This window comes from Nematostella vectensis, chromosome 7, assembly GCF_932526225.1.
Source record: "Nematostella vectensis chromosome 7, jaNemVect1.1, whole genome shotgun sequence".
Taxonomy (NCBI): Eukaryota; Metazoa; Cnidaria; class Anthozoa; order Actiniaria; family Edwardsiidae; genus Nematostella; species Nematostella vectensis.
The window spans coordinates 1,427,842-1,455,455 of record NC_064040.1 but is presented as its reverse complement, the minus strand read 5'-3'; the positions used below and the strand labels follow the sequence as shown (position 1 = coordinate 1,455,455).

At 41.8% G+C, this 27,614-nt stretch overlaps 1 protein-coding gene across 5 annotated transcripts; it reads left to right on the top strand.

The window, feature by feature from the left end:
- The first annotated feature begins 38 nt into the window (after positions 1-38).
- On the top strand, positions 39-27,614 carry LOC5511963 (thyroid receptor-interacting protein 11-like). 5 transcript variants are annotated; one of them, XM_048730185.1, is made up of 21 exons: positions 39-325; positions 1,729-1,805; positions 7,431-7,724; positions 7,907-8,099; positions 8,529-9,161; positions 9,739-9,971; positions 11,166-12,266; positions 12,404-14,049; positions 14,396-14,547; positions 15,129-15,456; positions 15,556-16,666; positions 20,752-20,856; positions 21,771-21,892; positions 22,106-22,269; positions 22,559-22,662; positions 23,680-23,779; positions 23,872-23,953; positions 25,620-25,734; positions 26,012-26,125; positions 26,459-26,832; positions 26,916-27,614. In XM_048730185.1, the coding sequence occupies exons 1-21, from the start codon at positions 205-207 to the stop codon at positions 27,100-27,102; spliced, it is 7,356 nt and encodes a 2,451-aa protein (XP_048586142.1). In that variant the 5' UTR covers positions 39-204; the 3' UTR covers positions 27,103-27,614. The 5 variants fall into 5 exon arrangements, with proteins under 5 accessions (XP_048586142.1, XP_048586141.1, XP_048586144.1 ...); XM_048730184.1 differs by having other exon boundaries at positions 15,129-16,666; XM_048730187.1 differs by having other exon boundaries at positions 40-325; positions 9,739-9,782; positions 15,129-16,666.

The following is a 27,614-nucleotide window of genomic DNA, read 5'->3' as shown; positions in this document are numbered from 1 at the left end:
TGATAAGCGTTTTGGTTATCAGTTCAACATGGTTTTATTTTGTATTTTGTATTCCCAAACAAGCATTAACCATTCAGCCAATCAGCGAGCTTGTACTATCTCAGTATTCCTTTGCCACATCATCTAGTGAATCAACCAAATACCCGACATGTCGACCTGATTTTACCCTTGTTAACAGATCTAAGCACGCATAATCTAGCCACAATGTCCTGGCTAGGCAACAACCTCAATCTTTCCGGGAGTCTGTCCTCGATTTCCAACATAACCGGGCAGATATCAAATTTTACGCGGGAGATGCTGACTGAAGGCACAGAAGAGATAGCAGGTATTTGAACCTCGACGTAATCTATAAACTTATAATAGTAATTCACATTTAAAAGATCCTTCACTGATTAAACAACCATTACATCTCGGATACGAACAAAATAAACATCGATGTATACATAGATTTGTATTGTCGTTTTTTTTTTATCACACTCTACATTCTTAATCTTAAGTATTAAAGCAAGCTTATACTTAAGTAAGCAGTAAGTTAAGTAAGTATTATATATCGTTAAAACCAAGAGACCATAATGTAAGAGAACGAATCCCCCGTATTAGGGTATGTTCCAATGATGACATCCGTGGAAACTATTTTTAGAACAAGCAGTTATTTTTAGATACGTCTCTGATTGGTTAGCGCTCACGTTTCCTAGCAACACGAGTCTTACGCACATCTTGAGCAATGTGATCTGGCAAAGGATGTTTTGGAAATCTTTTTGACCAAAAATACCTTTCTTTTTTACGAAAGATGTAAAAATGATCTTCCATACAGTACCCTGGAGCCAATCAACCGTTTCTGGGACATTGGAATGCTTAAAGTGCGTGATTTTAGGCTCTGGGATCAACTTCCCCAGTAAAAGTTTTCACTGCTGATTCGCAAATTATAACACAACAATCAATCATAAATCTGTGTTTACAAAACACAATTCTCTTCCAATTCCCTTTTAATGAAAAAAATACATCCAGAACTTAATACCATTATATTCACACCGATATTGTGGTTGTTAAGACAGGTATTTCACAAATAAAATATTTCAAGTCTCTATAATGAAGTAAATCTTATTTCGCTGACAAGGGTTTCTTGAGTCACACGATTTCTGAACATTTGCCTGAAGAATTGAAGTTCATTCATCTAAAAAATATTGTAAAGCAAAGAAAAATAAAGGCCTTCGTGTATTAAAATACATAACATAGACTGAGAATGCCTAGGTTTTCCATCTCACCGTATTGAAGAGAAAAATAACTTTTTAGGAGTCAGCCTGATGCATCTTGAATGAACTCCAATTTCGCCGTCTCCTCGATGTCTTCCCGTTCAATTATTTATGTAACATTTAGATAACTTAACATTAGATAATTTAACAGATACCAGGACACCACCCTACAAGTAGCATTGTAATAATAAGCTATGAGAAGCAGCTAAAAGGATAAAAACAGGAACAACCATTAGCGAATGAAGTCAAGAAGTGCATAGGGGAAAAAATTGTGAAAATGTACTAGCTCGCGAGGTGCCCATAACCAAATATGGCGCGATTAACCATATATGGATGCTATGATTGACAAGCTCGCGCAATCTAATAATAGCTTTCATGGACGGCATCATGGGCCACGGGGATTCGTTCTCTTATATCATGGTCTCTTGTTAAAACTTGATATCGTTAATAAGTTTAATGTGCTCTATGGTTTTAGATCCGTCTGCAGAACTCAACGTGTCACGTAACCGAATAAGCGAGCTAGAGGCTATCATAAACTCCCAGAAAATTGAGGTGGGCAAATTAAATTATTTCTTTACCTCAATGAACTAAAGCCAGTTCGACTTATATGCTCTTTAGTGTGTCAGACTATCCAACTGAGCTGGGAATGGGAATCAGCACAATAACATTTTCTACAACACTTGCATGTAATCTTGCTTTCTGATTGGTTGTTAGCTATAGTAAATCAGAGGACATCCCACGGGATTCGTCATTCACACAATCCTTGCAGGTCACTTGTAGCAAAAGAGACGAAAAACATTGATCCAAGTTCGAGAATTTTGGTTCTTAACCTTTTCTATAGGCTCTATTTCCAGCCATCAATAGGCCTTACATCGGCCCCACTAACGACTGGATCAATAGTCAAACTCGCTTGTCAGTGACGTCACTTTCGCTTTTATGCAACTTCGCATTTATTCCTGCTATAAAACACTCATAAAAACGCGAAAAGGCAAAGGAATACACAAGGGCATAGACTTTGTGCAAAATCAGCGTTTAACAGCCCGGCCGAGCTCGCTCAAATTTACAAAGTAAGAGAAAAGTGCCAACAGATAATATATAGATTTAGGCACGACCTAAAAGCGGAGCCAGCATTGAACACCTTTTGTGTTGACTGGTCAAAGTATTTTGGGGGGATCTAGGATCCTGCTCTTTACTGAGATTTATTGGACCAACCAAATGGATCCAGGCCTTATTCAATAATTTAAATTATGCAGTACATCAAAGTTAACAAACACAATTCCTGGTATAAATATGGCTGTCTAAGTTGTCAAGAGTCTAATGGTAAATTCTTATTTCCCCACCATAGAAGTTCCATAATAAATATTCTTATAATCAAAACAATACTCCGACAAGCTTTGCCCTTGTGCAGAATTTGTCATGGATGTTACAGCATTTCAAAGATTCCAAATAATATATTTAGACTGTTTAAATTAAATGCCATACTGTAATTTGAAGGTTTAGTTTAGTTTAGTTTAGTTTATTGGCTTTGTCACACACACACAAAAAAAATACTACGGTTTACAATAGGAAACAAACAAAATAAAGGAAATAATAAACAATGTGACGGGAGAAGAAAACAGGGCGTAAGCCCCAATTGAAATTCTTTCCCAACAAATTACAAACAATAAGAATTCTAAAACGAAAATAAAAATTGAATTACATAAATTTAAGATCTATGAAATTATGGAGGTTGGTAAAAGGCAAGTTTCTCTAAATAGTGAGTTGTCAGCTGATACCTGAAAGACGAAAGCGTAGTGCAAGATTTCATAAGTGAAGGAAGACTATTCCAAAGTTTGACAGTTCTAGGGAAATACGAATTCCTGTAATAATTTTGGTTGTGAGTGGAAAAAAGGCGGTAATTGTTAGGATGGTAATTTCGAGTATTGTATCGGGACGTGGCTGGAGAGAGAAGGCTAGCTAAACTAATGCTCACGTCACCATTTTTTATTCTAAATAACAGAACTAGATTGGTTATGTCTCTTCGATATTCTAATGTGAGGAGCTTAAGAGTTTTCAGCCTTTCTGTGTATGAAACATCGGCGGGATAGTTCAAAATAAACTTGGATGCTCGACGCTGGACATTCTCAATCAAAGCTTTGTGCTTGCCTGTCGAAGGCGACCAAATGCAAGAAGCATACTCCAGGTGGGGCCTAACAAGGGTGCAGTACAGCAGCTGTCTTGTAGTTGGGTCGTGGATGTCAGAACAGACCCGCTTCACTAGTCCAAGCACCCTGTTTGCTTTTGCGCACATAGGCTCGATGTGAGGACCCCAAGACAGATCGTTAGTAATTGTAACGCCGAGGTCAGTCACCTGCGCTACTGGATCCAGGGTGCGACCGCATAGTTGGTAAGGGTACGGAGGACGCTTGGTAGAACGCTTCTTTGACATGTGCACCACTTTGCAATTAGATGCACTAAACTCCATGCCGTGCTCTAGACTCCAGCTGTACAGGGAGTCAAGGTCAGCCTGCAACGAGGTTGAAGAACTTGCAGTGTCTATAGAGCGGTTCCCATTATCTTAACCCTTCCACAACCACAGGCCTTTAAAGAGGCCAAGCCTATGCTATCCAAGCTATGTGAACATAGCTTCAAATTCTATTATTGAAAAAGAACATGGTTGTTGCTTAGTGTTATATAGTTTAAGTATCTAAAAAAACCCTTCCCCTCATAAAAGTCCCATTAATGTACTCTTGTAAAGCTAATTCTGACAAGCTTTGTCCTTACAAAGAACAAGTAATGGATTAAACAGGATTCCAAAGGTATTATATAGTGTCAGACACTGTTTTAGATGAGATGCAATACTGAAGTTTCCATGCGGTGATTTCCCATCCTCATGGGAATTAATATCTACAAATATACATCCAGTAAAGCATTATATTTTGGTGTTTTTAGAAACCCTGGATCCAACCATTCCAGTAAAATAAAACTAAACCTCTAAAATAAATGTAATGGGAAAGAGACTGACTTGGAAAGGAAATCCTAAAAAAAGATATAAGTGAAAGTACTAAATGAAAATTTCTAATTTAAAAATCAAATTGTTCATTAATTTATTTTTTGTGTAGAGGGGAAATAGCAAATAGCACCAATTGCATAAAAATAGGAGAAGTAGGAGAAGTAAAAGGAAGAAATATGACTCTTCTTTAAATGTTTGAAAAGAAAATATAACAATAATAATTATATGATAATTATATTCAGTACTTTCTTAAAATATTCCCATTATCTTTAGGTTGATAAAAAACTGTTTTCTTCACAGATTTATTATTTAAAATGCAAAAGTTTGTTGTTAGTTTTATATTATATAAGTATCTTGTTCTAAAAAAACATATTGAGTGTGTACTGCTGAATCACATAGTAATGCCCTAGTCATTTAAGCCCCCTCCCTTATGGTCCTGGGGAACTAAGGGGTTAATGTGGGGTTTTAGACTACTTTTTAACCAGAATATGTCAAGAGGGGTGGTGGTATTAACTGTTTTTTACTCTTAACTTGGAAACATGCTTTTAAAAAAGTCTAATCCCCCACCCTTTCCTGGAACCATGGATGTGGGGGTACCAAATGACTAGTGAATAAGAACTCCCTACTGTTCTCTTCAAGACATGGTTTTTAATTCCCATGTCTTCCAGTCTTTAGCATTCATCTTGGCCCTCAGGTAGTTCCTGGTTCATGAAAGAGTGAAAACAATTATTTATTATATCTTTCAAAACAATCTTTTCATCAAGCCATTTATAATCTAACTAATTTTCCACAACTATTTGAAAAAAATAAACACATGAGATGCAAGATGCAGACAATAACAACAATACATACATATTGACAATAGGGGTTGATTTTTTTTATCCTCGGTAAGGAAAATGTCTCTTGTAAGTTGAAAAAGTTGCTGTTTCTTCTAAGGATATGTATCTTCTTAGGACTAAGAGCACATGATATAAAGACAAGAACGGTCTTCTTTAGCAGTATTTGACAAATGCAACATGATATTGGTTAGCCTTTATGAAATATCCCAACACAATCAATCTGCCCTGAAGAAGTCTTATTAAAGTCGAAAATTTGGCGAATCCCAGTTTTTGGTGTATTGTATTTTATTCAACACAACCAAGAATATAGATAAAACGAAGAATGCCAAAACAAAAGCTGTTATGCTCAAATAATTTGATTACTAAATTAAGTACTTGCATTCTTAAAGCAAACAAAAAGGACAACAAAAGCCCAATAACTGTCATATCCTCAATAGACAATACAAATCCTTGCATTGTTTTTTTTTTCACTTTTTTGTGGTTGTGCTCGCTTTTTAATGTGAACTGCTACTTGCTTAAATTTACTAGCTAAAACCAGATAAATCTTGGCGTGAATGAATGTTAGTAGATCTCCTCTAGTTGACTTTATCCTTAAGTCACAAAATTTGAGGCAAAATAAATAATCATCGCATAATCGACAAGAACTTTTTCCCTTGCTCTGTGCTTGTATTTAGTCGCCATTTCGGGGCCGAGTGGGGCCTGGGAGTTGCGCGGCTGACTGACTGGCTGGCTGGCTGGCTGGCTGGCTGGCTGGCTGGCGAGTGACACCACAGGGTACCCAGCGCGATGACTACAAAAACCAAGTCGCATACCTATACCATATTTCTATGCCTATGGAGCTACGCGCGTGGCCTGTGGCCGCGCTTGGCTCCGCTATAAGCGATCACTTACTTGCACGTCAAAATGTATATAACCTAGTTTGCTTTGCCTCTACAATCTCCGATAATTTTCAAGTAATAAATAAGGATTTTGCCAAACTCTCAAGCATTTTCCCCATCCTACCGAGGCCGGGAAGTGTGATTTACTCGCTGATCCGCACATAATTTTGATCTTTCTCATTGTTATCATTCTGCCGTGACGTCGTTGACCAGGAGTTTGTGTAAACCCGAGCAAATTTCCGAATCCTGTAGGCTGAGCACATCCTTTCCATGTAAAAGATAATTCAAAGCCATTGACAGGGAATATGAGAGACTCTATATCGGAAGCGTTTTTAACACAGATTCTTCTAGCTCGTCGCGTTCAAGGCGACAAGCCGTTTACTTGAGCCTCGCTAATGGTTAGCGGCCTTCCCCATGAAAACCAACCAGGCTCTTTCCTGATTGGCTGAAATTTTAATCTCGAGACAAACGGTCAGACCAGTGATCCAGCCGTTGATGGGAGCACGTACTGCGGGCTCACAGAGACGAGCTGGAAATCGAGCCTACCTTTTCTAGTAAATAGCCAACAACTAGCCATCCTTACAAAAGGACACTAAAAGTAATGAAGTTTGTAGGGTTTTGAAGCTTATTTTCTACGCGAACTGCAAACACCGGTCATGCACCATTTTGTTGAATAGCTTATTTGCCTGGCTTCATTTGGCTGAGGGCTTGATGGTTAATGACTTTTGATATGCTGCTTGTCGCACAAAACCTGGCAAATCAACTTGTCTATTGGCTTGTATGGTGTAAATTTTAGTAAGGGAAACTGTTTTCAGAGTGTTTCAGCATGAAATCAGCTGAGCACAGTTTGAATTCACACGTATCTCACTTCTACTGACATTATTAACTGCAACTGATAATGGTTTTGGTAGATTCTCAAAGTGCAAAGAGTAAATTTACCAAGTCAAATCTGTGAAGTGTATTGTTTAACGCCACAGCTAAATTTGTCTTGTATAACAAGTGATCTAAAGATAGTATAGAATTACCAATCCAATAATAATATTCGAATCCGAACTGTTAAAGCCACAATTTTCGCCTTTGGGAAAGATAAGTTTAATGCCACAGCTATATTTGTCTTGTATAACGAGTGATCTAAAGATAGTAAAGAATATTTGTTTCAACCAATCCAATAATAACATTCGAACAGTTAAAGCCACAATTTTCACCTTTGGGAAAGATAAGTGTGAATGTTTTGCCAGGCATCATAGGACAACATAGAATAAGTGAAGATTGATATTTAGTGGTGGAAGTTATTTTATTTTATTATAAGTTCAAAAAGTAGCCGGGGCTCAGTGGAAAATACTGTAGCTGCCGGAGCCTAATGAAACCCCTGCGTAATATTATCCAATGCGTATAAGTATGCCAAACTGCTCAGTAATAGATAGTAACAGTATAAATCATAACTGTGATATTATTTGATACAAATCAGTATGACCGCCTGAAGCACTTGAATGATGAACTTCACGAGAGGGTTGAGGCTACTGAGCTTCAACTACGAGACATGTGCCAGGACTACCGAGGGCAACTTGCCCGAAGAGAACAAGAAATCATTGAGCTGAAAGCTGAGCTCCACAAGAGAGATGATCTAGAACCAGCAGGACAAAGACATAGACATGACTCTGGAGAAAGCTTTGAGGAGCATGAGGAAATCAAAAGTCTGAAAAACGAGATTGTAAGGCTACAGACAGAATGTCACCACTGGAAGTCAATGTCCAGTAACCAGGTATGGTGATGAAATGGGATTTCAGGGTTTCCTTGCAATAAACAATTACTAAATTATTATCTTCACTAGCCTCAGATATTGCCTTTTTGATTAACCTATTTTGACAGTTGCTGTCAAAGTCTTTTTGTTTGATCTGAGAGTAAATATGCAGAGTAAATATGCATTTAAACTATTGCTTATAGGACAGTCAAGAAAAGCTTCACAGGGAAATAGACCAATATCAGAATGAGCTTTCTGCACTACAAAGCACTTACTCTCAGAAGATTGCAAACTTGAACAAGAAATTCAAGGGTGAGATGCAGAGATGGGAAGATGAGCGACAGGACTACCAGAGGCGGATAGACGACTTACAACATGAGCTCAATATTCTTGAAGGTGAGACTGTCTATCGGTAACAGGTTACTAGGCAACCAAGTCTTATGGCATCTATCTACACAAGTAATGGGTCATCAAGTTATTTGAGATCATTTTTTTTTTTTGGGGGGGGGGGGCATTTTGTCATGTTTCCTCTCTTTCAAAGTAACCATGCCTCTGTTGTAAGACCACTTGCACTAAGAAGTCACTTGTTGCAAATTTAAGCCAAATGCCAAGTAAAACATAGAAATAGCTGTGCCTGCCACACCAGAGAGCATCAGAAAAATATTTTTTTTTAAATGAAAATAAGCCTCTTCTGACAAAGAAACTTTTATATGACTCTGAAGTTGTCCTTTTTGTGAATAACCCCCTATCCTCCCTTAAGCAGCCTCTGTAATCCTCATTGAATTGCCTTTGTAATCCCCATTCTATGATTATGTTCTGTTACAGAAGTTGACAATCTGGAGGGTATGAAGACGGAATTGGGGAGTAGTGGAAGTGATGTGGCTGCGTTGAAGGAAGAACTTGAACTAGCACACAAGACCATAGAAGAACTTAGGCAGCAGCTGGACAGGACTGTCGAGTATGCGAAGAAGAAAAGCTGTGAACTTAACACCACACAAATAAACCTTGACAAGACAACAGGCGACATGAGGATCACAGAGAAAAAGCTAGACAAGCTTCAGAAAAAGGAAAAGTTGCTTGATGAACAAGGAGAAAAAGGAAGTGACATCACTTATCTACATGAACAGCTTGTTGCACAAGAGAGCCACATGGCCGAAATGTCAAATGAGATAAACTCCTTAAAAGAGGAGCTGCAGCAGCTGGGCGCAGAGCGTGATGAGTTAGTTGGTGTACGTAACAAGCTGACTGAGGAGGAAGCCAGGTTACGGGAGTCACTACATGAGGTCAAGGAGGATGTTAACTTGCTTAGTGCGTCAACATTGGAGCTGATGGAGGAGTTAGAGCACTCCCAGGGAGTACAGAAGGAGCAGTGCTTTGAGATCAACTGCCTGAAGAAGGTATGCACAGTGAAGGGTGAGGCCAAGGATGAGATTATTCACCTAAAGAACGTCATCAGTGGTAAGTAGATATGATATGCCATTTGATATACCAGTTGAATGTGAAAACTTCAAGAGAAATAACAAAAATATGCGCATGAAATACCATGAAATATGATAAATATAACAGTAGAAACATTAAATACCATGGAATGTGATAATTTGAGTTTAAGTTGGATGCATCTTTTATAGATTTGTATAGATTATGTTGGATGCCTCTCTGTAGATCTGTAAAGTTTATGTTGAGTTATTTATTTTTGTGTGAACTAAACATGATTACTTTCCGTTTATATCTCTGTGTGATCTAAACATGAATGTTTTCCGTTTATATCTCTGTGTGAACTAAACATGATTATTTTCCGTTCATATCTTTGTGTTAACTAAACATGATTACTTTCCGTTTATATCTCTGTGTGAACTAAACATGATTGCTTCCCGTTCATATCTCTTAAGTGGACTAAAAATGATTGTTTTCTGTCCATAGCTCTGTGTGAACTCAACATTAAATGTTTTCCGTCTGTGTCTATGTGAAAACTAAACATGATTGCTTCCCGTTTTTATCTCTGTGTGAACTAAACATGAATGTTTTCTGTTCATAGCTCTGTGGGAGCGGTACTTGTCAACGCTGCACATGTATCAACAGGTCAGACACGAGTTACTCAACAGCAATCACAGGCTCTTGGCGCAGTTACAAGCCAGACATGTAATAACCCCTGCTTCTTGCTCTGCTCTGGCTCAGCGAAAACAAGAAGAATTGGCGTTCACTGTTTGCGACTTGCTGCTCAGCTTAATCGTTGACAAGGAGCGCCTTGTTGAGCTTGAAACAAAACTCGTAAGGCGCTTAAAATAACATGTAAAACACGTATGGCTTATTATTATGTTTCTGATTTCTTCAATGAGCCTTTTTTCCTTTATAACCTATTTAACTTCTAGCACAACTTGTAACGCGTATAAAAATACATCCAAAACACGTACGGCTTATTATTATGTCTTGTTTCTGATTTCTTCAATGAGCCTTTTTTCCTTTATAACCTATTTAACTTCTAGCACTTGTAAGGCGCTTAAAATAACATCTAAAACACATAATTTAATAATTATATTATTATTTAAAGTATTATATTATTTAAAGTAACCAAATATTACTTAATCAAACATAAAAAATTACATAAATCAAATTAAATAATAGAAACAACATATTCAATAAATTGAACACTTTCTCGAAGATTGCAATACTAAGATGCCAACTAAAATGTTCGAAAGTAAAGTTCATCCTGGCAAAGAGTCTATAATCTGAGTTTAAAGTACAAGAATTTGTGATATCCTAACGGTAATGAAAAGGTAGGTAAAACAAAATGAACCATCTTGAATAAGCTCGCTATTTATTGATAAAAGGTAACCGTAAAAGAGTTTCAATTATTTTATTAGCGCTTTGATTAGCTATTCAAGAAATGCATTGAATGATTTAAGTGCTGTTGATTTCAATGTTCGTTAGCACCTGGTGCGCGATAAGCGACTGATCGATTCTTCTTGTTGTCACTTTGTCAGGACTAATGATCATACGTGTTTATGTCGATTTTCATGGAGAATTGATTGTTGTTTTGTTACAATGATAAACCGACTCGCATGTTATATATTGCATCACTTTATCAAAGTTTTCATTTTTTTATTTGCACTTTGCAGCACTGAGAGCTGAAAGCACTCCATGTGTTAGGGTAGATTACCCATGCATTCGGTTATCAAAGAATCAATACTGGTCATGATCACTGTTCCGATATTCATGATAAAAAAAAAAAAACGATTCAAACCCTATCCATACGTTTCCCTTCATCTAACCGCTTCTAATGTCTTCGTCGCTGTATTTGCTCCTTTCATTCGCTAACGTTATCTCACTCATTCTGTCTTGTAATACTAAGGTCAGTATATTCACCTAGTTATCATTACTTTTTTTTTCAAAAGGCACCACACCCAAGAAGTGTTCTTTTTAAAAACTGGTTTACTATTGGTGGTGCTTTTCGTATTTTTGCAGACCAATACCCAATCTGTGCGTAAGCAAGTTGCAGGAGTCCGCCACAGACTAGAAGTAGACACTGAAAATCACCAGAAGCGAACACAACACGAGAAGGACGGCTTGCACACCAAGTCATCAGAGCTGCGTGCGCAGATCGAGGAGCAAGAGAGCTTAGTGGAAGATTTACAGGCAGACAACGAGCAGATCTTGCAAGAGACGAAGGACATGATAGCCGAGGTTGGGTGCCAGACCATTAATGACTCACTCGATGAAAGGAATGACTTAGTAGGTGCTCTGCATGCAGAGAAAGCCGTTCTGGAATCCACTATTGTGGGACTTCAGAGCAAGGTACAAGACTTGAAAAACGAGATTCGCGCTCTTAAGGGGAAGCCCATCAAGGTTGATATCAGCGATTATTATTACTCGGAGGACACAAGATCTGATTTCCTGGGTGATGCACCATCAGGGGACAAAACAAGATCTATCGACAGCCTGACGCATGAGCAGTGGGAAGGCAAGCAGGTCGAAGAACAGATGGACAGCTTGCCTCATGGGCAGTGGGAAGGCAAGCAGAGTGACGAACAAATGGACAGCTTGCTGCATGAGCAGTGGGAAGGCAAGCAGGTCGAGGAACCGATGGACAAGCAGGGCGAGAAACAAATGGATGTCAAGGCGTGTGCATATAAAGACGAAATCATTAGTACGCTGAGAGCCCAACTGATTGAGTACCAGGGAATTATTGACCGTCTTCAGGGCAACAAAGTAAACAGACCACCCGAAAGTGCCAATCCAGACCTGGAAGTATCGCAGGGTGGAAAGCCTGATGATGGTGTCCTTGATAAAGCTACGCCGTGGGGAAGACAAGATGAAGGAGGCGCGGATGACGGGCTTGGTGGGGATGGGGGTGACAAGGGCACGGGTATCCATGGTCACGTGAATGATGACGTAGTAGCCTTGTTGAGGAAGCAGCTCGCCGAGTACCAGGCGAACGTTGAGGAGTTTGAAATCGTGAAAGCCGATTACGAGGGAGACAAGAAGATGCTAGAGGGTATGGTCATGGACCTGAAGAAGCAGCTCAGGACGCTACGAGAGGAAGCCACAAAGAACGAGGCTGAAAAGGTAAGTCAAGCTCGCAATGTAACATGCTATTTGTTTTATTTAAAACATCTTGGCATCTTTGGCATTCCAAAAAAAAGATTCCAAAAATACATAATTTAGTTGTTGCAGCTAAACTGTGTCTCTATTTACAACACTAGGAAGCAATACAAGAAAGCGGCTGGGAGAGCATTAATAACTCGGAGGTGCTGGATTCCTTGAGAACCGAGAATGAGGAGCTGATCAAGGAGAAAGTCGCCCTGGTCAAGTCCCTCCGTTCTCTGGAGCAGCAACTTATTGAAACAGATATCGTAAAAGAGGATGACATTTGCGGGTTTGAGAGCGAGACGGAGCGCATTGACACTCTAATTCTCAACATTAAGGATTGGGTAATACGAATGCGCTCTAAAGAGTCCTTTGAACTAACTTCTGAAGGGAGCTCATTGGTTAGTGTGAGTCTGGACGATAGCACGCGTGACGGCGAGGGATACCAGCTAGCCAGGCAGACTATAGAGGAGTTAGAGTTTGATAACTCTATGTTGAGGGAGAAGACGAATGATCTGATTAATCGCATCGAGGCTAAGACTACAGAGGTCGGATTGATTCAGGCGCAGCTAGAGGAAAAGTGTACGGAACTTGGTAATGTTGAGTCAGAGAAGCAATATCTGGTGAGTATGATAAATGAGCGCGATGAGAAGCTGTACGAAATACAAGACAGCTTTGAAGCGCAGCTACTGGACCTGACCTCGTCTAGAGATAACGATGTGGAGATTCTCCGATCCGAGCAGGAGAGCATGCATCAGGTATTAACAGAGCGTCAACAGGAGTGCGAAACACTGCGGAATACCACCAACGAACTGATCACATCCATCCATGAAAAGCAACAGGTGTACGAGGAACTGAGCGAGGAGAACAGAAGTTTGGCGGAGCATGTGCAAGAAAGCGAGAGACTGCTCCAGGACCTGCGTAACGAGAAGGAAAATCTGCGCGCCTTACTCGAGAGCAAGGAGCAGCTCGTGATGTCTTATTCGGAGGAGATGAAGAACTTGACCAAGGACAATAACGAGTTGAGTGTTCTTGTTGAGGAGTACCAGGTGAAGCTGCACGAGAAAGACAAAGAGTTAACCAACTTGTCAAATCTTGAGTTCGAGGTGGACCAATTATCTCGACAGTCCAAGGATAATGACTTTAGCAGGCATTCCATGGAAGAGAAAATCGGGAACCTTTCGGGCGACAACGAGAGATTGAGCACCTTACTGGAAGAGAGGGACCTACATCTGCACCATGTGAAGTCTGAGCTGAAGGAGAAGACATCTGAGGTGGAGTATCTCGGCGGCGAGCTGGACAGGCTAAATGAGCTAGTGGGAAGCAACCTTGCAGTACGCAAGGACCTGGAGCGACAGGTATCGACACTAAAACGGGATGTCGACATGCTGAACTCAAGACTACAGAATGGCGAGACCTCGATTGATTCTCTAAAGCTTGATTTACGAGAAAAGGGGGCCGAAAATGACTTACTCAGGCTTGAAATAGCGAAGATCACAAAGTCTCTGAAGGAGAAGGAAGATTTGCTGGGGAGTGCTGGAGAGAAGCATGAAGCTGAAGGGGGAACAGGGAAGGGTGGAGAGTCGCAAGCACAGGTGGCACGGCTTGTGAGGGTCCTTCAGGAGAAAGATCAAGAAATAGCCGCCATGAGGCAGAAGGAGGCGTCCTTGATTGACGTGGTGAACCAGACGGATCATTCCAGTCACGAGGCGATAAAACATTACCAACACCAGATAGAACACCTCACTGAAGAGACCACAAGGTAAGACATGAGGTAATAGAACATTACCAACTTCAGATAGAACACCTCACTACAGGGACCACTAGGTAAGGCATGAAGTGATAACACGTTACCAACACCAGATAGAACACCTCACTAAAGAGACCACAAGGTAAGACATGAGGTGATAGAACGTTGCCAATACCAGATAGAACACCTCACTGAAGAGAGAACACTTTAAGAAAGGTATATTTTATTGGTTGCATTGTGTAGTTGTGCAGTGAACAACATAAACTTTTGTAACATCCCTATGTAACCTATCGCTCTGGTTTTATGGATGAAGAAGAAAGAATAATTATTAAGTCTTCTTTACTCTCTCGTGGTTTAGGTTAATGGCTGAAGTAGATGAAAAGAATGAGCAGCTTTTCACGATGAACGACAGACTTGAAGTGATGCAAGAACAGATGCAGGGCAAAGCCCAGGCCTCTACCATGCTCCACAATGAGCACGGGCGACTGTTGGCGCTAAACGAATCACAAGGTGGGCAACACAGCGATATTTATTACAACAACGGCAATAGCACCACCATCAAGAGCATAACAACAACGAAATCTTCAATAATAACATCATCAACAGCAATAACAACAACAATAAAATCACCATAATTAATTACAACAACAATAAAACCACCATAATTAATAACAGCAATAAAACCATCACCATTAATAACAACAACAATAAAATCATCATCATTATTAATAATAATAATTATAATCAAATACAACAATAACAACACAAATAACATCAAGCAACAACAACAACAAAATCATAAACAACAACATCATCATCATCATCAAACAACAACACCGTCATCAAAATGAGCAGCAACAGCTTTCATTCACGGTCTATTTCAAAGACATCTATATCCTTTTACTTCTTTCTGCCATTGTTTTTAAAATTTGCTTCTCAATCATGAAGAACAAATATTGTTAGATTATCCATTATATAACGATTAATTTGATACCTGATTTGTTGATCACGCAATTTTTATTTTCGGGACGAGGTTGTGAAATTGTTGCGTAGCCTTAACTGCGCACACCTATTTACTCCTCCATTTGTAGGTAACGAAATCGCCAAGCTGCGCGAAAGGATCGGTACAATGGTGCATCGCCTGGAAGAAAACGAGAAGCACAAACATGACGAGATCCACCGTCTAAACCAGGAATTTCAGCAGCACACGAACGCCTCCAAGCAGGAGCAGGAAAGACTCAAGACCCTGCTGCACGAGAAAGACAAACAGATCATAGCTTTAGCAGACGCCGCAGTGCCCGTCGTGAATCAAACACACTTAATGAGCAGCACACCACAACACGAGGCGGACAGGAGCCAAAGTAGAGCGCTGGACGAGATAGACAGGAACCAAAGTAGAGCGCTGGACGAGATTGACAGGAACCAAAGTAGAGCGCTGGACGAGATTGACAGGAACCAAAGTAGAGCGCTGGACGAGATAGACAGGAACCAAAGTAGAGTACTGGTGGAGTCGGACAGGACCCAAAGCAAAGCACTGGACGAGGCGGACAGGAACCAAATTAGAGCACTGGAAGATAAGGTCCTGGCACTAGAAGGGGAACTAGCGGGCTTGAGTCAGTCGTTACAGGAAAAGAGCCAAGCTCAGGAGCGGTTATTATCAGAAAGAGATAGCTTGCAGCGAAACTCGGAAGCGCTCGAGGCGAGATTAAAGGACTTGAGCGAGAGCGCCTCTTCTGCTAGCGAGAAAGATAATACTATACGGACATTAGAGGATGAGGTACGAATGTTAAAGGGTAGCATAGAATCCTCTGAAAGTGAACTACGGTTGTTAGAGGAGTCGTTTGAGAATTCTAAGGACGCGTTGGCTCATGAACTTGAAGAAGTGCGATTAGAAAAAGACGAAATATTATTAAATAAGAACAAAGAGTCTAATGAACTACGAAACAAACTAGTTAAGGCATTCAATAGCCTTGGGGATTGCAATTTTGCATTGAATCCTGATGGTCATATCAAAGTAGAGAAGAACTTTCAGAGCATCGTCCAAGAAATTCTAAGCCAAAGGCAATCAGTGTTACGAGAAAAAGATAACGAAATTCGGACGCTCAAAAATCAGATCTCCAATCTCAATGTTCTCCAACATTCGTCACATCAAGCGGATACTGGTCTAGAGTCTATTTTACATGAGAGAGAACAGCTGAGCGAAGAACTAATGAGGGCGAATAACGAAAAAGAGGACATTATACGGGAGCGGGAAACCACAGTTGCTGATCTTGAGGCCCAAATAATAGAGTTAACTAATTCAGTAAGTACGAAAGAAAAGTCTGTAACGCAAGAAATAGAGACAATCAAACGTGACAAAGAGCGTGCTGATAAGGAAATGGAACAACTACGCTCGAACAAGAAGAACCTTGAGAAAGACTTGACCCAAGTCAAGGGTGAACTCAGTAGGTTGGGGTCAGAGGCGGACAGGCTGACGGGACTTGTAGCGGAGGAGAAGGGGAACTCCGCCAGGCTGAAGGAGGACCTTGAACAGTACAAACAGCTGCTTCAGGAGAAGGAAGCGAGGCTTGGCGAGGTCGCCAGAGAGAGGGAGCAGCTTAACAAGACCAATGAACAGCTGCAACACAAAGTGGGTAGATCACATTAACGGCGTATATAACAGTATGTGTTACAACACAAAGTGGGTAGATCACATGAACGGCGTATATAACAGTATGTGTTAGTATTAACGGCTTATAATACAGTATGTGCTTATCTGGGGCCTATTTTTGGGCGTATGTTGATCGGCAATGTGTTCTCAAGTGTCTCACCTTGTGCTAGTAATGTCATGTGGATGGCGTCTCACCTTGTGCTAGCAATGTCATGTTTGTGGCGTCTCACCTTGTGCTAGTAATGTCATGTGGATGGCGTCTTACCTTGTGCTAGTAATGTCATGTCTGTGGCGTCTCACCTTGTGCTAGTAATGTCATGTGGATGGCGTCTTACCTTGTGCTAGTAATGTCATGTGGATGGCGTCTTACCTTGTGCTAGTAATGTCATGTTGATGGCGTCTCACCTTGTGCTAGTAATGTCATGTTTGTGGTGTCTCACCTTGTGCTAGTAATGTCATGTTTGTGGCGTCTCACCTTGTGCTAGTAATGGCATGTCTGTGGCGTCTCACCTTGTGCTAGTAATGTCATGTTTGTGGCGTCTCACCTTGTGCTAGTAATGTCATGTTTGTGGTGTCTCACCTTGTGCTAGTAATGTCATGTGGATGGCGTCTCACCTTGTGCTAGTAATGTCATGTTTGTGGCGTCTCACCTTGTGCTAGTAATGTCATGTTTGTGGCGTCTCACCTTGTGCTAGTAATGTCATGTGGATGGCATCTCACCTTGTGCTAGTAATGTCATATGGATGGCATCTCACCTTGTGCTAGTAATATCATGTTTGTGGCGTCTCACCTTGTGCTAGTAATGGCATGTCTGTGGCATCTCACCTTGTGCTAGTAATGGCATGTCTGTGGCATCTCACCTTGTGCTAGTAATGTCTTGTCTGTGGTGTCTCACCTTGTGCTAGTAATGTCATGTCTGTGGTGTCTCACCTTGTGCTAGTAATGTCATATCCGTGGCATCTCACCTTGTGCTAGTAATGGCATGTCTGTGGCGTCTCACCTTGTGCTAGTAATGTCATGTCTGTGGCGTCTCACCTTGTGCTAGTGATGTCATGTTTGTGGCGTCTCACCTTGTGCTAGTAATGTCATGTGGATGGCGTCTCACCTTGTGCTAGTAATGTCATGTGGATGGCGTCTCACCTTGTGCTAGTAATGGCATGTTTGTGGCGTTTCAACTTGTGCTAAGTAATGTCATGTTTGTGGCGTCTCACCTTGTGCTAGTAATGTCATGTGGATGGCGTCTCACCTTGTGCTAGTAATGGCATGTCTGTGGCGTCTCACCTTGTGCTAGTAATGTCATGTGGATGGCGTCTCACCTTGTGCTAGTAATGTCATGTGGATGGCGTCTCACCTTGTGCTAGTAATGTCATGTGGATGGCGTCTCACCTCGTGCTAGTAATGGCATGTCTGTGGCGTCTCACCTTGTGCTAGTAATGGCATGTCTGTGGCGTCTCACCTTGTGCTAGTAATGTCATTTGGATGGCGTCTCACCTCGTGCTAGTAATGTCATGTCTGTGGCGTCTCACCTTGTGCTAGTAATGGCATGTCTGTGGCGTCTCACCTTGTGCTAGTAATGTCATGTCTGTGGCGTCTCACCTTGTGCTAGTAATGTGATGTCTTTGGCGTCTCACCTTGTGCTAGTAATGTCATGTCTGTGGCGTCTCACCTTGTGCTAGTAATGTCTTGTCTGTGGTGTCTCACCTTGTGCTAGTAATGTGATGTCTTTGGCGTCTCACCTTGTGCTAGTAATGGCATGTTTGTGGCGTTTGTAATGTCATGTTTGTGGTGTCTCACCTTGTGCTAGTAATGTCATGTGGATGGCGTCTCACCTTGTGCTAGTAATGTCATGTTTGTGGCGTCTCACCTTGTGCTAGTAATGTCATGTTTGTGGCGTCTCACCTTGTGCTAGTAATGTCATGTGGATGGCATCTCACCTTGTGCTAGTAATGTCATATGGATGGCATCTCACCTTGTGCTAGTAATGTCATGTTTGTGGCGTCTCACCTTGTGCTAGTAATGGCATGTCTGTGGCATCTCACCTTGTGCTAGTAATGGCATGTCTGTGGCATCTCACCTTGTGCTAGTAATGTTTTGTCTGTGGTGTCTCACCTTGTGCTAGTAATGTCATGTCTTTGGTGTCTCACCTTGTGCTAGTAATGTCATATCCGTGGCATCTCACCTTGTGCTAGTAATGGCATGTCTGTGGCGTCTCACCTTGTGCTAGTAATGTCATGTCTGTGGCGTCTCACCTTGTGCTAGTGATGTCATGTTTGTGGCGTCTCACCTTGTGCTAGTAATGTCATGTGGATGGCGTCTCACCTTGTGCTAGTAATGTCATGTGGATGGCGTCTCACCTTGTGCTAGTAATGGCATGTTTGTGGCGTTTCAACATGTGCTAAGTAATGTCATGTTTGTGGCGTCTCACCTTGTGCTAGTAATGTCATGTGGATGGCGTCTCACCTTGTGCTAGTAATGGCATGTCTGTGGCGTCTCACCTTGTGCTAGTAATGTCATGTTTGTGGCGTCTCACCTTGTGCTAGTAATGTCATGTGGATGGCATCTCACCTTGTGCTAGTAATGTCATGTCTGTGGCATCTCACCTTGTGCTAGTAATGTCATGTGGATGGCGTCTTACCTTGTGCTAGTAATGTGATGTCTTTGGCGCCTCACCTTGTGCTAGTAATGTCATGTGGATGGCGTCTCACCTTGTGCTAGTAATGTCATGTGGATGGCGTCTCACCTTGTGCTAGTAATGTCATGTGGATGGCGTCTCACCTCGTGCTAGTAATGGCATGTCTGTGGCGTCTCACCTTGTGCTAGTAATGGCATGTCTGTGGCGTCTCACCTTGTGCTAGTAATGTCATTTGGATGGCGTCTCACCTCGTGCTAGTAATGTCATGTCTGTGGCGTCTCACCTTGTGCTAGTAATGGCATGTCTGTGGCGTCTCACCTTGTGCTAGTAATGTCATGTCTGTGGCGTCTCACCTTGTGCTAGTAATGTGATGTCTTTGGCGTCTCACCTTGTGCTAGTAATGTCATGTCTGTGGCGTCTCACCTTGTGCTAGTAATGTCTTGTCTGTGGTGTCTCACCTTGTGCTAGTAATGTGATGTCTTTGGCGTCTCACCTTGTGCTAGTAATGTCATGTCTGTGGCGTCTCACCTTGTGCTAGTAATGTCATGTGGATGGCATCTCACCTTGTGCTAGTAATGTCATGTGGATGGCGTCTCACCTTGTGCTAGTAATGTCATGTGGATGGCGTCTCACCTTGTGCTAGTAATGGCATGTCTGTGGCGTCTCACCTTGTGCTAGTAATGTCATGTCTGTGGCGTCTCACCTTGTGCTAGTAATGTCATGTCTGTGGCATCTCACCTTGTGCTAGTAATGTCATGTGGATGGCGTCTTACCTTGTGCTAGTAATGTCATGTGGATGGCGTCTTACCTTGTGCTAGTAATGTCATGTAGATGGCATCTCACCTTGTGCTAGTAATGTCATGTCTTTGGCGTCTCACCTTGTGCTAGTAATGTCATGTTTGTGGCGTCTCACCTTGTGCTAGTAATGTCATGTGGATGGCATCTCACCTTGTGCTAGTAATGTCATGTCTGTGGCATCTCACCTTGTGCTAGTAATGTCATGTGGATGGCGTCTTACCTTGTGCTAGTAATGTGATGTCTTTGGCGCCTCACCTTGTGCTAGTAATGTCATGTGGATGGCGTCTCACCTTGTGCTAGTAATGTCATGTGGATGGTGTCTCACCTTGTGCTAGTAATGTCATGTTTGTGGCGTCTCACCTTGTGCTAGTAATGGCATGTCTGTGGCGTCTCACCTTGTGCTAGTAATGTCATGTCTGTGGCGTCTCACCTTGTGCTAGTAATGTCATGTCCGTGGCGTCTCACCTTGTGCTAGTAATGTCATGTGGATGGCATCTCACCTTGTGCTAGTAATGTCATGTCTCCAGGCGTCTCATCTTGTGTGTATAGTAATTGGATGTGTTTAGCCATGTAACCACATGTTAGTAATGGCATGTCCGTGTGCTCTGCTAATGCCAGGTTTTGTACACTTTAGGTTTTTGAGCTTCAGGGCGAGCTTTCTTCAGCATCAGGCGGACAGAAAGAGACAGAGGCCAAGATGGCGCGTGAGCTTGACAGGTTACGAGAACATTTGATACAGGTGAAAAACACACACGGTTTTCCTCTATGTACTCTAATGGTAACATGCTGTGTGCATGATGGAGAAATGCTACACATATTTCTTTCATCACGTCCTTACGTTACTAACGTATTCTAATGTCTCACCTTCTGCTAGTAATGTCATATCTGTTTCTTTGGTCATGGCCTTCTGTTACTATCGCATTCTAACGCTGCATGTCGTGTGCCTGACAGGTAGAAGAGAGCTACACTCGTGAAGCCCTAAATGCTGTTACTATCGCATTCTAACGCTGCATGTCGTGTATCTGACAGGTAGAAGAGAGCTACACTCGTGAAGCCCTAAATGCTGTTACTATCGCATTCTAACGTTGCATGTCGTGTATCTGACAGGTAGAAGAGAGCTACACTCGTGAAGCCCTAAATGCTGTTACTATCGCATTCTAACGCTGCATGTCGTGTGTCTGGCAGGTAGAAGAGAGCTACACTCGTGAAGCTCTAAATGCTGTTACTATCGCATTCTAACGCTGCATGTCGTGTGCCTGACAGGTAGAAGAGAGCTATACTCGTGAAGCTCTAAATGCTGTTACTATCGCATTCTAACGCTGCATGTCGTGTGCCTGACAGGTAGAAGAGAGCTACACTCGTGAAGCTCTAAATGCTGTTACTATCGCATTCTAACGCTGCATGTCGTGTGCCTGGCAGGTAGAAGAGAGCTATACTCGTGAAGCTCTAAATGCTGTTACTATCGCATTCTAACGCTGCATGTCGTGTGCCTGACAGGTAGAAGAGAGCTACACTCGTGAAGCTCTAAATGCTGTTACTATCGCATTCTAACGCTGCATGTCGTGTGCCTGACAGGTAGAAGAGAGCTACACTCGTGAAGCTCTAAATGCTGTTACTATCGCATTCTAACGCTGTATGTCGTGTGTCTGACAGGTAGAAGAGAGCTACACTCGTGAAGCCCTAAATGCTGAGGAGCGTGAAAAACATCTTCGAACACGTCTTGCTCAGGCCGAAGAACAAATTCTCTCCAATTCTCACTCGATGCAGGACCAAAAGTAAGTGCGTTACAAGTGCCTTACCTGGCACCATGCACAGCACTTGACCAGAACCAGAACGAGTGGACAATACCGAATAATACCGATTTACTCGCGAATGGTACTCACTTACCTGCAAGTGATCTTCTTTTGGAATACACTAGATATTAAATGCTGTTATTAGATTTAAACTTTTTGGATTTGGATAAAAAAGCTTGTCCGCTATCTCCCCAGTCGACAGGCAAGTCAACAAGTCGAGAGCCTGCAGGAGCAGCTTCATGCGATCAGCGGTCATCGCGATGAAGCTGTTATGCAGTTAGCCGCTGTTCAGGAGCAGGCTCAGCAATATGCAACATCACTTGACAACCTGCAGATGGTTCTAGAACAATTCCAGCGGGGTGAGAATACCACCATAACCTAGCACCATACATGATACCAATGTGTACCATACATGATACCAATGTGTACCATACATTATACCAATGTGTACCATACATGATACCAATGTGTACCATACATGATGTCAATGTGTACCATACATGATACCAATGTGTACCATACATGATACCAATGTGTACCATACATGATGTCAATGTGTACCATACATGATGTCAATGTGTAACATACATGATACCAATGTATAACATATACGATTCTAATGTATAACATACATGATACCGTCATCAGAAAAAGACGCCCAGTTGTATGCCATCCACGACTCGGCTCAACAGCAAGTGAACCAGGCGCATGCAGAGGTCAAGCGACTGCAGCAGCGGGAGAACGAGCTACAGGTCAGTCTGAAAACTGCAGATAAGCAGTTTCCCTTGGTCAAACAGGAACGTAGCAGACCTCGAAATATAGTGGGGAGGGACTATTCATAGACATCCCAAAGATCCCTCCTGATTATTTTCGTATATTAATATCAAAATTCCAGTACAAAGAAGGTCAAACTATACAGTAGGGGGACACACTCTATATAACTAGTGACTGTTACACTCTATATAACGAGTGACTGTTACACTTTATCTAACGAGTGACTGTTACACTTTATCTAATAAGTGACTGTTACACTTTATCTAATGAGTGAATGTTACACTTTATCTAATGAGTGACTGTTACACTTTATCTAATGAGTGACTGTTACACTTTATCTAATGAGTGACTGTTACACTTTATCTAATGAGTGGATGTTACACTTTATCTAATAAGTGACTGTTACACTTTATCTAATGAGTGACTGTTACACTTTATCTAATAAGTGACTGTTACACTTTATCTAATGAGTGAATGTTACACTTTATCTAATGAGTGACTGTTACACTTTATCTAATGAGTGACTGTTACACTTTATCTAATGAGTGACTGTTACACTTTATCTAATGAGTGACTGTTACACTTTATCTAATGAGTGACTGTTACACTTTATCTAAGGAGTGACTGTTACACTTTATCTAATGAGTGACTGTTACACTTTATCTAATGAGTGAATGTTACACTTTATCTAATGAGTGACTGTTACACTTTATCTAATGAGTTACTGTTACACTTTATCTAATGAGTGAATGTTACACTTTATCTAATGAGTGACTGTTACACTTTATCTAATGAGTGACTGTTACACTTTATCTAATGAGTGACTGTTACACTTTATCTAATGAGTGACTGTTACACTTTATCTAATGAGTGAATGTTACACTTTATCTAATGAGTGACTGTTACACTTTATCTAATGAGTGACTATGTAGCATAAACAAGCAATAACAGCCTATTATTTGCTGCCCAACAAGACTGTCTGTTTTTCACCACAGGTTCAGCTTGAAAGTAGCACACGATTGATGCATGAGATTGGTAACCTTAAGCAAGAAGTTGCCCACAAGAACGACGAGATAGACAACTACAAGGCCCAGGGTGTGTTCAAAATGTTTGATTAGAATGGTTATAAATCAGTCACATTTCAGTGACGTGTGTTTTTATTATTTATTGTGGCTTTGTTTCTTTAGTTGCCAAGCTCGAGGAAGACCTGCAAGTCTGCCATGTTCGCATCCGGGACATTACTACTAGTAATGATAACAAAGTGGACAAGTGAGTTGTATCTAAATGCCACACCCCACCCCCTCTTCTACCAACAAAGTGGACAAGTGAGTTGTATCTAAATGCCACACCCCACCCCCTCTTCTACCAACAAAGTGGACAAGTGAGTTAGGTATCTCTGAATGCCACACCCACCCCCTCTTCTACCAACAAAGTGGACAAGTGAGTTAGGTATCTCTGAATGCCACACCCACCCCCTCTTCTACCAACAAAGTGGACAAGTGAGTTAGGTATCTCTGAATACCACACCCACCCCCTCTTCTACCAACAAAGTGGACAAGTGAGTTAGGTATCTCTGAATGCCACACCCACCCCCTCTTCTACCAACAAAGTGGACAAGTGAGTTAGGTATCTCTGAATGCCACACCCACCCCCTCTTCTACCAACAAAGTGGACAAGTGAGTTAGGTATCTCTGAATGCCACACCTCTATCAATTAGAGACATTACCACCACAGTTGTGAACTAGAATAACTCTCTCCAACACAATGTAGTCCACAACAGACTTCATAATTATTTCCATGTAGACCTCTAATAGAGCGTAGCTGCCATGCCTTTTTGTGTTTCTAAATATATGTTTCTAAATAGAAACATAACATCATTTATTTAGTTATCGTAAACTGTTAAGTCATAGTTCTAGTATATCTTAGCAAACAGAACAACGATCCTTAGTAAACAAATCCAATTCTAGCATGTTCTAAAAGCATATTAGTTTATATAATGTTCCAAGCGTGTGAAATGTTCTAGTCAATACTTCGTCACAACCACTGATCAATGATACGTCTTTTACTGGGAGGGTTTGTCAGGAGACCTTACCTAACACCGATTTGAACCCATCGCTTGTGGGCTTGTTTTGTTAACTGTTAACACGTGTGTGTTTTGCAAACCACTGGCATATGTGTGTTTTTGGCAAACCAGTTGCATGTGTGTTTTTGGCAAACCAGTTGCATGTGTGTGTTTGGCAAACCAGTTGCATGTGTGTGTTTTTGGCAAACCAGTTGCATGTGTGTTTTTGGCAAACCAGTTGCATGTGTGTGTTTTTGGCAAACCAGTTGCATGTGTGTTTTTTGGCAAAACAGTTGCATGTGTGTTTTTGGCAAAACAGTTGCATGTGTGTTTTTGGCAAAACAGTTGCATGTGTGTTTTTGGTAAACAAGTTGCATGTGTGTTTTTGGCAAAACAGTGGCATGTGTGTTTTTGGCAAAACAGTGGCATGTATTTTAGCAAGGAGACCACTGCACCACAGGGTGACCAGTGGCGTATGTGTTTTGGTAAGAAGGCCACGATACCACAGGGTGATCAGTGGCGTATGTGTTTTGGTAAGAAGGCCACGATACCACAGGGTGACCAGTGGCGTATGTGTTTTGGTAAGAAGGCCACGATACCACAGGGTGACCAGTGGCGTATGTGTTTTGGTAAGAAGGCCACGATACCACAGGGTGACCAGTGGCGTATGTGTTTTGGTAAGAAGGCCACGATACCACAGGGTGACCAGTGGCGTATGTGTTTTGATAAGAAGGCCACGATACCACAGGGTGACAAGTGGCGTATGTGTTTTGGTAAGAAGGCCACGATACCACATGGTGATCAGTGGAATGTGTGTTTTGGCAAGGAGTTCATGGTACCATAGGGTGACCGGTGGTGTGTATGATTTTGCAGGCCGCTCCTCAAGAACCTTCTGATTGGTTACTTTCATACGCCGGAGGCCAAGAGGGCTGACGTGATCCACGTGATCGGAGGACTTCTTGGCTTCACCGTGGGCGAGATGAAGGAGGTACTTTAACACAGCAGATGACAAACATGGCGATGATGATGAAAATGTTGATGACGATGATCGGACGATAATGGTTACTATGATAATGATAATGACGAAGATGGCGATAATGTAGATGTCATCTCAAACAGGGGAAATGAGTGAAAGTTAACATTTCGATATTTGCTTAATCTTTTGATTTGGGTCTCACGACTTGTACTGTCCTTATTGTCAGCTCCATGATATGCGGTAATGCTTCATACTATGACTAGTAAAAATGTGTACGTCTTCATCTCAGATTGGCTCTGGGTCCCAACCGCCTAGCCAGGGAGGGTGGATCTCGAGTTTGTTGCCATTCGGAGGACCGCGCTCACCCGGACCCAAGAAACCCACTTTTAGCGGCATGGACAAGGTGAGAACATTATGATTAAATGTGGACTTTAACAGCACACTAGCAAACACACATTGGCACCAGTCGGGCCAAGACGGGACGCTAGCACAGTTTATTACCCGTGCAGTATACATGTCACGCTATATTGATATGCAGGTCACCCTATACTACTATACATGTCACGCTCTATCGATATACTGGTCACGTCATATTAATATGCAGGTCACGCTATATAAATATACAGGTTGTCAAAAATACTGGTGCAGTATTTCTTCCAATTAAATCTAAATGGCGTTTTTGAAAATTGTTGCGATCGAGTTGTTGAACTAAATAATGGCGATAATCCATTTGCAGTCTTTTACCGAGTTATTCGTCAATTTTCTGGAACACGAATCAGACGCCCAGTCCCCTTTACAAACACGTCGCGGTGGTACCACAGCAAACCCGCTCCTGTCTGCTATACCACCACAGCCGTCGCCGCTGGCCGCTATACGTGCGGGCGAAAGACAACCGTTCGCAAGCTCCACACCCGTCAGACCCCCCACGACAACTTCTGTTGCCATGGGAGTCGGGCCACCACCCTCAGCTACCGGACAAACACTACCTGTGATGTCACCTGCGCCGGTTGCTATGCCAACGGGCGGTCTTTCTCCTATAGTTTCCCCTGCTGTGAGGAGCTCAATTCCAGTCCCTCTCGTCACTCAATCGACGGCCACTTCAATCTCAAGGTATGACCACTGTATTTTTTTCAGCTTAGGAGCCCTTGAATGCTTGAGTGCTGACGTTAATGTCCATCATTCTTTCATTGCAGTGTTCTCAGACCACAGGGAGCCCAATACTCTGCCCTTAGACCACAGGGTGCCCAGTCATCTGGCCCCAGAGCACATGGAGCCCAATCATCCGTCAGCAATCCACTTCTTGCCGGACTGCCGGCGATGTCGACTTCCTCTCCTTCCCAGGCCCTTAGGAATGTTCTCTTTCAGGCAGCCTCGCGGTAACAGATGTTTCGAGTCAAAGCATTCGAATGTAGCCCCGCGGTAACAAATTCGAGTCAAAGCATTTGAATGTAGCCCCGCGGTAACAAATTCGAGTCATACCATTTGAATGTAGCCCCGCGGTAACAGATGTTTCGAGTCGAACCATTTGAATGTAGCCTCGCGGTAAAAGATGTTTCGAGTCATACCATTTGAATGTAGCCCCGCGGTAACAGATGTTTCGAGTCATACCATTTGAATGTAGCCTCGCGGTAACAGATGTTTTGAGTAATCGGCGAGGCGCTTTTTACAGTATCATATTTTTTCTCTATTAAAAATAGAAGGCCTTCATAGGAGAGTATAGGAAAACCATTAAGTCCACAATCTTTGTACAACAACGTGCTGTCGTATTAAATATACCAAACACTGTTTAAATCAATCAAATCGACAAGATGTAAACATTTTATGATTACAAAATATGTTATATAGCCTGTGAAAACAATATTTGCAGAATAAGTAAAAGATGCAAGGTGAAA